Below are 12,523 nucleotides of genomic sequence, written 5' to 3'. Positions count from 1 at the left end.
GACTGTTACTCTGATTGTCACTTGCTGCCTCTACCACCCATTCCATAAAGAATTTAAACTGGTGTGTTAACTGTAAAGAAGACAGGACACTCGAGAAAATCAATTTCTCTGTGAAAAGGCTCTGATAGTCCTTAAATGGCTGAAGATTATAAATGGCTCCAGCTGCTCAAGCAAAGTTTTAGCACTTTCACCCCTCTCCATAAGACTATGAAAGTTTCCATGGCCAAAGGGATAAGACTGCATGTAATATGACAACTGGAGTGCACGTTTACTCCAAGAAAACTCATACACTTAGGAATGCATGGATAATTTTTGTACTTAAGGCTGGCTTAGTGCCTTTAAGCAAATGCCAGCCATGCAAATAAAAGTAGTTGATGGACATACACTGTACTCCACACCAGAAATGTGTAATAGTATCTAGAAATTTTTTGAACTGACCGTAGTTTTGATGGGAACCAGACTGTCCTGTAGCAGAAATACATCGAGCACAACTGAGGTAAGGAAGGGAAATGTTTTTTAAAAATTGACCTTTTCTTGAAATCATAGAAATCAGTGATTACTGTGAAATATGCAAATAGGCTCTAGTGCCGCCTGGCACAGCCTACGCACTAGTGTGTAAGGAAGGCATTCACAGTGTGCTTTTCTTGGAACCTTAGTGGTTAATACTAGAAGCACAAGCTCTGGCCTGATGAGGAGCATTTTATTGCATGTAATAGTATTATGAATTGCCTGGTAAATGCCAGGAAGTGTTTGAGCAAAAATGATACTCAGTGAAAACTGAAGCTGCACAGCAATGCTTAGCTGCTACATAGCACTTGTCATCTCTAGATTTCAAAGCATTATGTAAAGGTCATTAGCCCCATTTTATAGATGGAAAAACTGAGGCACAGACAAGTTAAGACCCCCGTCTTCTAGTTCTGGGTGTCCAATTTCAGACACTGAGGATGAATCCTGGTCCTACTGAAGTCAATAGGAGTTTTGCTTCAGTGGGGTCAGGATTTCATCCCAAGAGCCTCATTTTTCAAAGTTGCATAGCACAAACAATTCCAATGATTGGTCAGAGCAGACAGTGTTGAGCACCTCTGAAAATTAGAATCAGAGAAGTGAACAGAAAACTCATGAATTTCAAATATTGGGGAGGGGGGAATACATGTTTCATGAACATCTGCTCAAAAATGTCCCTATTTATTTTAAACATATCTAGTAAAAAACCAGTTTGAGGCTAACTGTCCCCTCACACCCGTGTAAATCAAGAGCAAAACCTCTGATTACAGTGGTGCTACCATTAGATTTTAGCAGTGTAACTGAGAAGAGACCCAGGTCCCATATGTCAAAAAGTTGCATGAGTGTAAAACTGGTGTAAGTGTGAGACTCCAGTCTGACAGGCACCTAAAGAACTTTGTCCACCTGCTCTAGTGCCTAAGAGGAAGGTAGGTGCATACGTGACTTTCAAATGTGGGAATGGTGTGATAAGCATACGCAGGACCTCTATGAAACCAGCATTAGCTGCACCCAAATTCTGAGCAATGTGGGTGGGCCCAAGGGACAAAGTGGGACTTTCAGTATGGATGGGTGGGGGAGAGCAGCACTTGGCTAGACCTGGGCACCCTGGATTTTGGCATGATACCTAATGCATAAAGCACAATTGGAGGTGAACCCAGCATGCAGCACAGGAACAAAAGAGGCAGCAGTTGGGACAGGAAGACTTCCAGTCACCCTGAGAGAGAGACGACAGGATGGATGGGGGAAGGGGAAGCTTAATGACAGGAAATGTGTGTCAGGCTCCCAATGGGTTGGGGAGATAGTGAAGGGACACAGGCAGGGTCTGGATGGAGGAAGGAAGCAGGAGACTAGCTGGCCACAGGAAGGCAGGTTGGATTAGGGACGAAGGGAGATTGGGGAGTTCTACATCCCTGAGGCAGCCGTGAGAGAGGCGAATGCTCTTCACCTTCTATCAGTGCACAGCGGTTATGGTTGTGTTTCCTGGGGCTCACAAGCTGGAGGAGAAACGTAGGAACACAGGCTCCACTAGGATGGCATCCGAACCCTCTGTCCTGAGCTCAAAGAAAACCTGGAGAACAGGAGCCAGCAGAACCCATAAATGATCCATGGCTGAGAATGTCACCATGGTCCTGGGCATCACGGCAACTGGTTCTTTGCAGTGAACAATTGGCCAGACTATGGCCATCAGCTAGTCTGTGGTCTCTAAGCGTAACAAGCTGCTTCAGGCATAAGCTGATGCTCACTTTCCTGTCTCACATGAATTTTTTTGTTTCATTTCACAGTTAAACCCCATTTATCTCCTTTATTCTTTTAATGTTGGAGGAGGCAGTTTCCACTCCTGATAACACAATGAGCTGCCAGTCACCATGCAGTCACTAATATTTCCTTATCACAAAGTCATCACCGCTGTCTTGACAAATTACCCAGTGTATTTTGGATAAGCCTTGTTTTTTAAATAGATGCTGCTGGTAATAAATACTATGGACTTAACTGGGTAGAAAATTTGGGCGTTGAGAGAAATGATTTGCAGCAGTAGCACCCAAGAAAATGAAACCACAAAAGTTTTGGTGGTAAGGCTCTTAAGCTGCAGTCCGTTAGGACTGGAACTTTCTTGAAAAAAATCACTATGAAACACAATGTAGTCCACTTCGATAAGACACAGATTGTCTGGGGAAAATCTGGTCACTGAACCCAAGGAGGGAGAGCTTAAAATTCTGGTTGATGGGCAGCTCTGACTTCTGCACACTGGGAGGCTATTCCTGCCTTAAACTCAGTCAGTGCAACGGGATCCTGGCTGATTCTATTCTACTAGGTCTCAGCATTGCTAGTGTCTCACATTGAAGCGCTGTGCATGCCAGATGAATAAATGAAAGGTGCAGCACTAAAGAAAAGGGGACTTGAAGGATATCCCTCAGGGAAGGGAACAGGCAGGACTAGAATTGGTTAGTTAAGCCCAACCAATTGTCCCCATGTACCATGACCAACATTTTTCAAATTGAGGTGTCCCAAATCACAAACCTAAATTCCATATACAGTGTCACCTATATAAGAAGCCTTTTTTTTTTAAAAAAAAAAAAAGGGTTTTGGCACAGCTGGAAATCAAGTCACTTTTAATAGACAGCTAAAAATATATTTACGAGCCTAACTTTAGGAACCTACACTTGAATATTTTGACCTATATGTTTTGAATGAAAGAATGGAAATGCAAATATATATATTAAAAACACAAACTAACTAAGAAGCAATAGCAGCACCATAAAAATCAAAGTGTGCAGTGATTTATTTTGCCCACACATCTGTCAAAGTGATATGTCTCCATGGTCCTGCCTTAGCATCTCCATCACCATGTCAAATAGCAGATTGTTTCTAGTCAAGGAAACAAAATGAGACTGCACTGGAACAGATGCGGCATAAATCTACTTAGGGCTGGTAGTGTCCCCACAAAATGAGAAAGTACTTAGGCAGAGAAATGAGGAACAGCATATGTTACAACATCAGACACCCTGCCTGCAACTAGTATAGGCGCATCCTCTTGCTTTACTTTACAGTACAGCACAGAAAAAAAATCTATTTGTTAATAATAGTTAGCTGCTTTTTAACTGATAGTTTTCAAAATACTGTATTCTGGTGAGTACTTAGCATTATCCCCATTTTCCAGAGAGGGGAAACTGAGGCACGGAGACTTAACATGCTCAACACTGCATAGTGAATTGGTGGCAAACCTGAGATTTTCCCATCTGCCAGTCCAATGCCCAATCCACCAGACCATGCTCTCAACCCTTCAAGTCCTTTAGCATTTAACAGAGATGAAATCATTAGAATTCTTTAGAAATTGCTGTACTAACCTACTGATTTTAAGAGTGAAGAGCCATACTATACCAGAGATATAATTTCTGTTAGATAAAATTCCATAGGATTTTTGATAAAGGAAATTTTTACCATCCAGGGACTAAAAAAAACAATTTGTTTCACTGAAATGAAATAAAATGTGCTTATGGGACTTAGTTCTGATTTACATTCTATGCCTTTATTCACTGAAAGATTATAGTACCACATAGAACAGCGTAACAATCAAATATGGCAATAAATAGGCACCATGAGATACATTGGGGTTGTTTGACAAGGCAAAAGTTGGTGTAACAGCTGTTATACTGGAGTTCTGGACTCAGCTATTAACTTAATGCAGCATTTTTACGTTACTCTAACTCAGGGGTCGGCAACCTCTGGCATGCAGCTCGCCAGGGAAAGCACCCTGGCGGGCCGCGCCTGTTTGTTTATCTGCTGTGTCGGCAGGTTCAGCTGATTGTGGCTTCCACTGGCCAATGGGGGTGGCGGGAAGCCACGGCCAGCACATCCCTAGGCCCACAGCGCTTCCCACCGCCCCCATTGACCTCAGACAGCAAACCGCGGCCAGTGGAAGCCGCGATTGGCCGAACCTGCCGATGCAGCAGATAAACAAACTGGCACGGCCCGCCAGGGTGCTTACCCTCGTGAGCCAAGTGCCAGAAGTTGCCCACCCCTGCTCTAACTGATGGACTGTTTACATTACAATTCCAAACAAGCTGATAATGTGTATATCATAAAAGTGCAATAGAGCAAAAGTGCTTTTCCTCCACTACATTTTAAGTCTGACTCGAGGGCATATTTGTGTCCACTGCTTTAGACTCTATACAAGTTTGAGGCTTAGTTCATGTTGCTTAATATCCTCTCTAGCTGTACTTTTGATTGTGCCGTACTTTTTTGAGAGCTAGCGAGACTTTCTCTAATACAAAATGAAAGCCACTGTGCAAAGTTACATTTTTCACTTTGAATTTTTTTTAAAGCAGTCAGTTAATATCCTGATGAATTCTAAAACACCTTTACACAAAAAGTTACTTTATCAACAGAAAAGCTAGTTGCTGTCTGTAAGCAGGTGATTTTCACAATTTGGCCTGGACAGAGCATAGTCACATTTTATGAAGTCCAAATTTAGGCCTCAATCTTACAATAGACAGTCTGCCCACATGATGTCAGTTCCCAGATCTGAGTCTTCAGTCCCTCCTGGAATGTAACTTTATGGGTAACAAATATCAGTGAAAAAACACATTTCAATCGATGCTGCTTTCATCCCCAAACTGGCTGTTCTTGGGGTTTGCCCTGCAGATCTCCTCTGTCCTATCCACTCCTTTCTTCTATCTCAGGGAGAGGCGCCAGCTCATTTATATTTCTTGAATGGAGAGAGTGACTCAGTAGAAACAGCTTGACAGATATATGCAGGATCCAAGCATCTGAATCAAGATAATGCATCAGAAAAGCCCTGGAATCTGTCACCCTATTATGTCTCCTTTTGTTAGCCCTTCCTTTGCAGCTGTCACATTATTTAGCATGGATAACATGGACAGTAGCCTATGACATAGAGGAAAGCTGCTTGAGTATCCGTTTGCACTGCTATAAAAGAAAACTAACAGGTTCTACTTACCATAGCAACAAACATATGCCTTTTCAGCCTAGCCCTTCCTATCATTTCTCAGTCAGCATCGAGATGTTGACTCCCACCACCATGCAGCCCAGGATACCAGCCTCAATCGCCCACTTGTTAAATTTTTGAACAAGCACCTTTGTGCTTTCTCCCATGGTGCCTCTCATGCTTTGGAGGCGCTCCCCATAAACATCCACCGAGCCAACTCCTTCTCCTTCTTCTTCAAAACTCTCCTTAAATCCCTCCTTTGCTGAGATGACTATAAGAAACTTCACAACAGTTTAGGCTGCAGGTGTGCTGAGATCACTTCCTATCATGCTGACCAGCATTGTGTCCTTGCACTCCCCCATTGGTCTGTCTCTACCTGTTATCTCTTGTCTAATATTTATATTGTAAGCTCTTTGGGCAGGGATAGGGCTTTTTTTATTTTATTTTTTTTTGTTCTGCATTTCTATTGCGCCCAGCACAATGGGGTTCTGGTCCATGACTAGAGTGCTTAGGCCCTATGGTAATACAAATAATGCAAAAATAGTAAGTTCAGGTCAAGTAATGGGTCGTATCAATAGAGTTTTATCTCAAGCAGGTTAAAAATAAAAGTAACCGGGACACTTCAGCTTGTTGTGGATGGAGGTGCACACACAGGATCACCAAGTCATAAATGATCCTTTACCTCAAATGCATGCATTGCCTCCTGCCTTTCCCTCACCGGTGCTGTTTGGCAGTCCTAGCCTCAACCAGAAACTTACTGGTGTTAAACTGTAAAACAAGGAGGTGGTAACTAGCAAACAACTGTTGGTAAAAACCTGACAAGCTGAGTTAAAGAGACAGCCTGTGATTTAAAAGACCCCAAATGTAACTTGGGCTATGCCTACACTACATCATTTACAGGGGCACAGCTGTATCGATGCAGCTGTGCTGTTGTAGTGCTTCTGGTAAAGATGCTCTAAGCCGATGGGAGAGAGCTCTCCCCTCAGCGTAATAACTCTTGCCTCCTTGAGAGGTGGTAGCTATGTCGGCAGAAGTTCTCCTGTTGCCATAGTGCTGTCTACATCAGCACTTAGGTCGGTGTAAATTATGTCGCTTGGGGGTGTGGCTTATTCGCACCCCTGTGCGACGTAAGTTATATTGAACTAATTTGAGGTGTACAAGTAGCCTCAGTGAAGTAGTGGGTCCCTAGAATATAGCTAGCCAGAATGACTGTTACAGAGGCATACAAGGCTATTAGAATCTGAAAATCATTAATATTACACACAAAACAACATCAAGAGAGTTGTCCTTAAAAAAGTATCTTTTCTTATAGTTTCTCTTAAAACACGTCTCAGAGGTATCACTGGCAATAGAAAAATGACTGTTCTCATATGTATTTAAGTAATAGTAATTAAGGGTTGAGTAACATACCCAAGTGTAACTTGTGAAACTATCTACTTTGGGTTCACTTGTATTTTGCAAAACTGTTGAATCTCTCATAAAATTACAAGTGGGTTTTTTTTAAATTATATATCAAGTGGGGGTTTCCTTCTATTTTGCAGCTACGTAATCAAGAACTAACTATGTGGCAGCAGAATCATTTGTTACTGAAAGAATTTCACTGTCCTGAAAGAGAGGATCGGAAAGAAAACTGATTGCACCTCTAGCCATCCTGTTCCATCTAGGCACCCATTCCACCTATCTAATCGTTTATCCATCCTGTGCTCGTCAAAATGGTTTCTAAGCAATTTGGCAGTCACAGCAAAGTGACAGCAATTCAGATTTCTTTTAAAGCTATTTCTTTTTATTTGTTCTTAGTAATTGTAGGGCCCATTAGCAAAATAACCCTTATACCTAAGTGGAGTTAATATAATGCATCTTATTCTGATGACAGAAAACAGTTGAATGATGTAGTGTAGCATTTCAAAACCTTTTTAAAAAGAGGTTTTTCTCCTCTGAATCAGGATCCCGAAGCTGGGCACAAAATCTCCTCTTTGCTCAGTTAGGTTTGTGCTGGTAGTCAGCAGTAAGGCTAAAAGTCCTAATGGAGGCACTTCAGATAAATGTGGAACAGCACCAAGAGCAATGCAAAAGCGGATACTCTCCCACTGTTGTCCCCTACTCACAATCTTCCCAGAGGCCCTAAATTATAATTGAACATACTTCTAAAGCAGGGGTTTTCACACTTCATTGATAACAAAAACTACTACATGACCCCAGGTGGTGGGGTCCAAGCCGAAGTCCAAGCCCAAGCCCCACCACCCGAGGCGGGAGGGCCAAAGCCAAAGCCCAAGGGCTTCAGCCCCAGGCAGGGGGCCTGTAACCTGAGCCCCGCCACCCAGACTTTGACCCCACCTCAGGCTTCAGCCCCAAGCCCCAGAAAGTCCAAGCCAGCCCTGGCAACCCCATAAAAATGAGGTCATGGCCCACTCTGGGGTCCCAACTTCCAGTTTGAGAACCACTGTTCTAAATCAAATCTAGCTGAAATGCATCCAGGCTACTCATCTAGTATCCTCTGCTGGGCTGTTCCTGGTGCAGCTCTGGCAGCAGGGCCAGTCTGTTACCCTCTATCTGAAACAAAAGGTGCTGGGACTGAAGTGCAGCTTCAATTGCACCTGAGGGAGGGGGAGACAGACACAGACTGAAAAAAAATACTAAACAGCAAAAAGTTGACAGTTATGAAATCTAAAAAATCCCTTCATTTAAAAAAATACAGCTAGTTGCTTGATTAAAATATCCTATAGTCATGAAGATATTTCTGTTAAACTAAGAAAATCTGGGATGAATATGCAGAGGATGCACTGTTACCACACAATACTGATTGTGGAGCTACAAAAGAATGTCTTTACGAATCATACTGCATCAGAGTAGTAACGCTTTTACCAAAAAAACTTGTACCAAAAAACAATAAAAAATATTTCTCTCTTCTCAGTTAAGAATTATTTCAAGGTGGATTGGGAAGTGTTCCAGGCAGTGACCTTGCTAAAATTCATCTCAATTTAAGGCATATCAACACGAACAGAGAAGGAGGCTATAAATATGGTCCATTAAGCATGCACAGGTAATAGTGCTTCTCTAGATTGTGCATGAAGGCAAAGAGAGCGGAGACTTTTAGTCTTCAGTAAGAGTCCATTTTAATTCTTCTGTGTAGGCAGCAGGTAAAAATCATCCCACAGCTCTGTGTTTAAAACAAAACAAAAATGAATTATTGTACCACGTCAGTAGTGGATGGAAAACACTAATGCGTAGTAGCAGAGCTTATCCAATTTCATTGAATCAAAAGAAAATTTTTTAAAAGGGCTTTTTATTTGCATAGTAATCAAATTTCCATTCAGTCAGATATGGATTGTGTTTTTCCATTAATACCGTATTGACAAACAGAACTCTAAAAGGTCAACAACAAAGATTTCTTATACAGAACAACACAAGCTCTTATGATGCCTGATTTCTGTGCCCACCACAAGGGTGGACTTTAGGCCCGAGCTCACTGCACATCCAGGGGCCCTTCTTCCTGCTGCCAGACAACTGATGGCTCTAGAAAAGGTACGGTTTGTTGAGATGCACCCCTGAGAGGTGCCAAGCACATTCTGGGAGGCTCTGAACACTACCACTCCCACTGAAGTCAATAAGTCTGATCCTGCTGCCACTGTGAGTTTGACCATCTGCTCTCCCAGCACTCTTAGGGCCATGTTCCCTTCTCAGCTTCTTCCCATCCATCTGCAGTCGGGCCTGACACACTATGCTGGAGACCAGCTCTTCCCCCTACACTTTGCTCACTGCACTCTGCATCGGATCAGCCTTTGCCATTGCTTGGCAACTTGTGGAATATTGGTAGTGTATGGAGGTTAGGCATCCAGTCACAGGTAGAATGAGGCTCGAAAGTGTCCTGCCTGTCCTACTTTGCACAAAACATAGGTGCTGTCCTGCCCCAACACATCATCATGTCAACTATTTCCTTTCGAAGCGGGACAAGAGAAGCACCAACCACCTAATCCTTGTCCCTCAACATATGATTTCCATTGGTGCTGGGGGAGCAGGGGGAGGCTTGCAGGATCAGGCCCTGTCAAGGAGAACCATGTCGACAGATCTCTCAAAGACAGCATCTGTGTCCTGACTGGAGTCCTTTGCATCCATCTCAGCAGTTTTTTTCTTACCTTTGTCTTGTTTGTTACAGTAGGTTAATTTCTGGCAGATATTTTTCCATGCTCCAGAATGTTAACATCACCATTCTATTTATAGTTCCCGTGCTGACACTTGGTAATGAAAATATATTTTCACGACTTGTATGCGCTCCTCTGGCTTTCTCCTTTTCACCCCACTGACCCTACTGCTTTCTTCTTGGATGACTGAGACTTTTCATTCTGCCGGGCAAAATTAGTTGAAAAGAGGAGTATTTCCAAAATTGAAAATGATTTAACCATCCCCAAAATCAGTCTCATTTAATTTATGAGAACGATCTGATTGTTCCTTGAGCACTGACCATATTGTCAGAACTCTGGATATCTCCAGAGATGTAGATTAATGAAGAAATGCAGAGATTAGGCAAAAAAATCCCAATTGGTTGAAATCAAGATCTTGCCTGTGTTTAGGCAGAACATATACAGAAGCCTAACCAGAGCTAGGTTAGGTAGTTGGAATGTCATTAAGAGGAAAGTAGAGGCAGAATTTTGGTCTTGGAGCTTGGCAAACAAGCAAAGGTGCAAATGATATTTTACGCTTTACTGCATTTCTGAGCTGTAAATCAGCCAAATGCAGAGGACCCAGGCCAGGCCACACCCACCATTTAAATCCTGATCCTGCCGACATCGATGACAAATTTTCATTGACTTTGAGAATGGGATTTGGTGCAAATGCACAAATCCGAGTCCCAGCACCTATTCTCTGCAGCTAGGTCAGGCATAGCACAGATTTGGGGTGGGGAGGAATATTCTTCCCCAAACTATGGGGCATCTGAGGAGATGCTCCACAAAAGTTTCCTCAGTCATGGTATCCACCACTGGGCCTTATGCAGTCCTCTGTGGGGCAGAGGACCTGACCTGGAGGGACTTTCTGGCCAGCCCATGCCTCACCCCTTCCAGTCCGCTGCAGGTAGACCCTGCAGCGATGAGCACTGTGCTGAGCATGAAGTCTGCTCCTCTGGCATGGCTCACCCTCCCAGTCCCCCCCTTCCCAACAGGACTCCATTAGTCCCACTGCATGTGGCCCAGATCTCTACTCCATTATGCATCATTTCAATAATGTGGGGGCCCTGAAGTGGCTGCCTCTGCTCTGGGACAAATTTCATCTTGAATGCTACAGAATCTCATCGAGTTTGCTCATTTGCTAAAGCAGGGCATTCGCCCTCTGAATGTGCGTGCAGTGCATGTGGATCTGCAATCACGTCCATCTTCTGCCTCAGCTGCTTCTACTAATAAGGCTTTGATGCACTGGGTCACATCTTGACTTAATTGCAGTCAGACTCTCTTGGCAGGTCATTTAAACAGAACATCTCCATGAAGCTGAAGCAGGTGCTTGTTTTCCAGTTCCATGACAAGGGGGGCCTGTCAACAGAGCAAGGGAGGGAGCTGCAAAAGCTCTACCACCAACTCACAGACAAGACAGCTTATTACTAGTCTGAAGTGCACAGTAAACACATTGGGTCTCATTCTCATTTACACCAAAGCCACTTTATACAGCTCTAGGAGTGGAAACTGGCCTTCGAGTCAGGGGCAGCTCCAGGCCCCAGCATGCCAAGCGCATGCTTGGGGCAGCATGCCGTGGGGGGCGCTCTGTCAGTTGCCGGGAGGGCGGCAGGCGGCTCCAGTGGACCTCCCTCAGGCATGCCTGAGGAGGGTCTGCTGGTCCTGTGGCTTCAGTGGAGCATTCGCAGGCACATCTGCGGGAGGTCCGCTGGTCCCGCGGCTTCGGTGGAGCATCCGCAGGCACATCTGCGGGAGGTCCACTGGAGCCGCGGGACTAGCGACCGGCAGAGCGCCCCCCGTGGCGTGCCAGTGTGCTTGGGGCGGCGAAATGGCTAGAGCCACCCCTGCTTAGAGTGAGAGTAAATGTCATTTATTCACCCTTTAAGGTCTCTGCGCTGCAGAGCAGCCTTCGTGTATATGAAAATCAGGCCCACAGACCCGAAAGTGCTGCTGGACTCCACACAGAGGCTTGGCTCTAAACAGAAATAAACAAAAAGATCCGTTTGTTGCAGGAAAGATTTCAGACTGAGGTCCAGTCCTGGTGATCAGAGATGGGTCCACTCACCACTGGGTTGAAAAATGGCCACACAACTGATTACTGCTGGTGCCATGGCTTTGTTATTTGTATTACTGAAACTCTCCCATCCCAACACAAGAGTTTCAGTACAAATTTTTCTTTAAATACCTCACTTTTTTCCTTTCCTCCTCTGAGTTTTATGTATGATTCCTACCCATATTTCTAGAATCCCTGGGCAACTGATCAAGATCAATCAGTGGGATACAACACTTAGAATTATCTGAAAAATATCAAGACATATTTATATTACTACTGACATTTCCAACTGGACCATGGCACTAAGGATGATTACAGGCCCTATTATTATTATTTACTCCCACTTTAAGGCCCTTTTACCCAGCCAGAGGGGTGTGAAGGGGCCTTAGTGTTAATAAAAATCAGGCCTTATGGCAATTACCTATAAAACAAAAATTAAACTCATAGTAAAAATTAGACAATTGCAGAAAATCTATTCCACTTCTACTGACACCAACAACATTGTTTTGATCAAATTAATTTTGCTAGTAATTGAAGAGATTTTGTCTTTGTTTAGGGCCTGATCCTGCAATGAGTAATCCCTACTTAAAAGAGTACAGTGGCCTTAAACATTTGTATGAACGTAAGGTTGTATCCAGACCCCACTGAAGTTAATGGGTGCTTTGTCTCTGACTTCAGTGGGATCAGGATTTCTCTCATATGAACTGGGATACAAAATAAGACCAGTGGTATACCTAGCCCAATATTCTGTCACTGACAGTAATTCCAAGGAAGATACAAGAAACTCTGTAAAGGACAATTCAGGAATAACCAGCTCATAGGGAAAATTTCTAAGCATGAAGGTTTATATCCCTTGTAATT

At 43.6% G+C, this 12,523-nt stretch overlaps 1 protein-coding gene across 3 annotated transcripts in view; it reads right to left on the bottom strand.

The window, feature by feature from the left end:
* Positions 1–4,465: 4,465 nt before the first annotated feature.
* TSPAN11 (tetraspanin 11) overlaps positions 4,466–12,523 on the bottom strand; it is a 158,583-nt gene continuing 150,525 nt past the window's right edge. For 2 of the 3 annotated variants that reach the window (XM_075070824.1, XM_075070841.1), the window contains one exon: positions 8,527–8,606. Coding sequence is in view for 1 of the 3 variants with exons in the window: in XM_075070831.1 (XP_074926932.1) it covers positions 8,547–8,606 (60 nt within the window). In the remaining 2 variants the exon portion in view is untranslated. Of the gene's footprint in view, positions 8,607–12,523 lie in introns of all 3 variants that reach the window. The other variant, XM_075070831.1, reaches the window with a different exon arrangement.

The sequence above is a fragment of the Chelonoidis abingdonii genome, chromosome 1 (assembly GCF_003597395.2).
Source record: "Chelonoidis abingdonii isolate Lonesome George chromosome 1, CheloAbing_2.0, whole genome shotgun sequence".
NCBI lineage: Eukaryota > Metazoa > Chordata > Testudines > Testudinidae > Chelonoidis > Chelonoidis abingdonii.
This window is presented reverse-complemented; position numbering and strand designations above follow the sequence as displayed.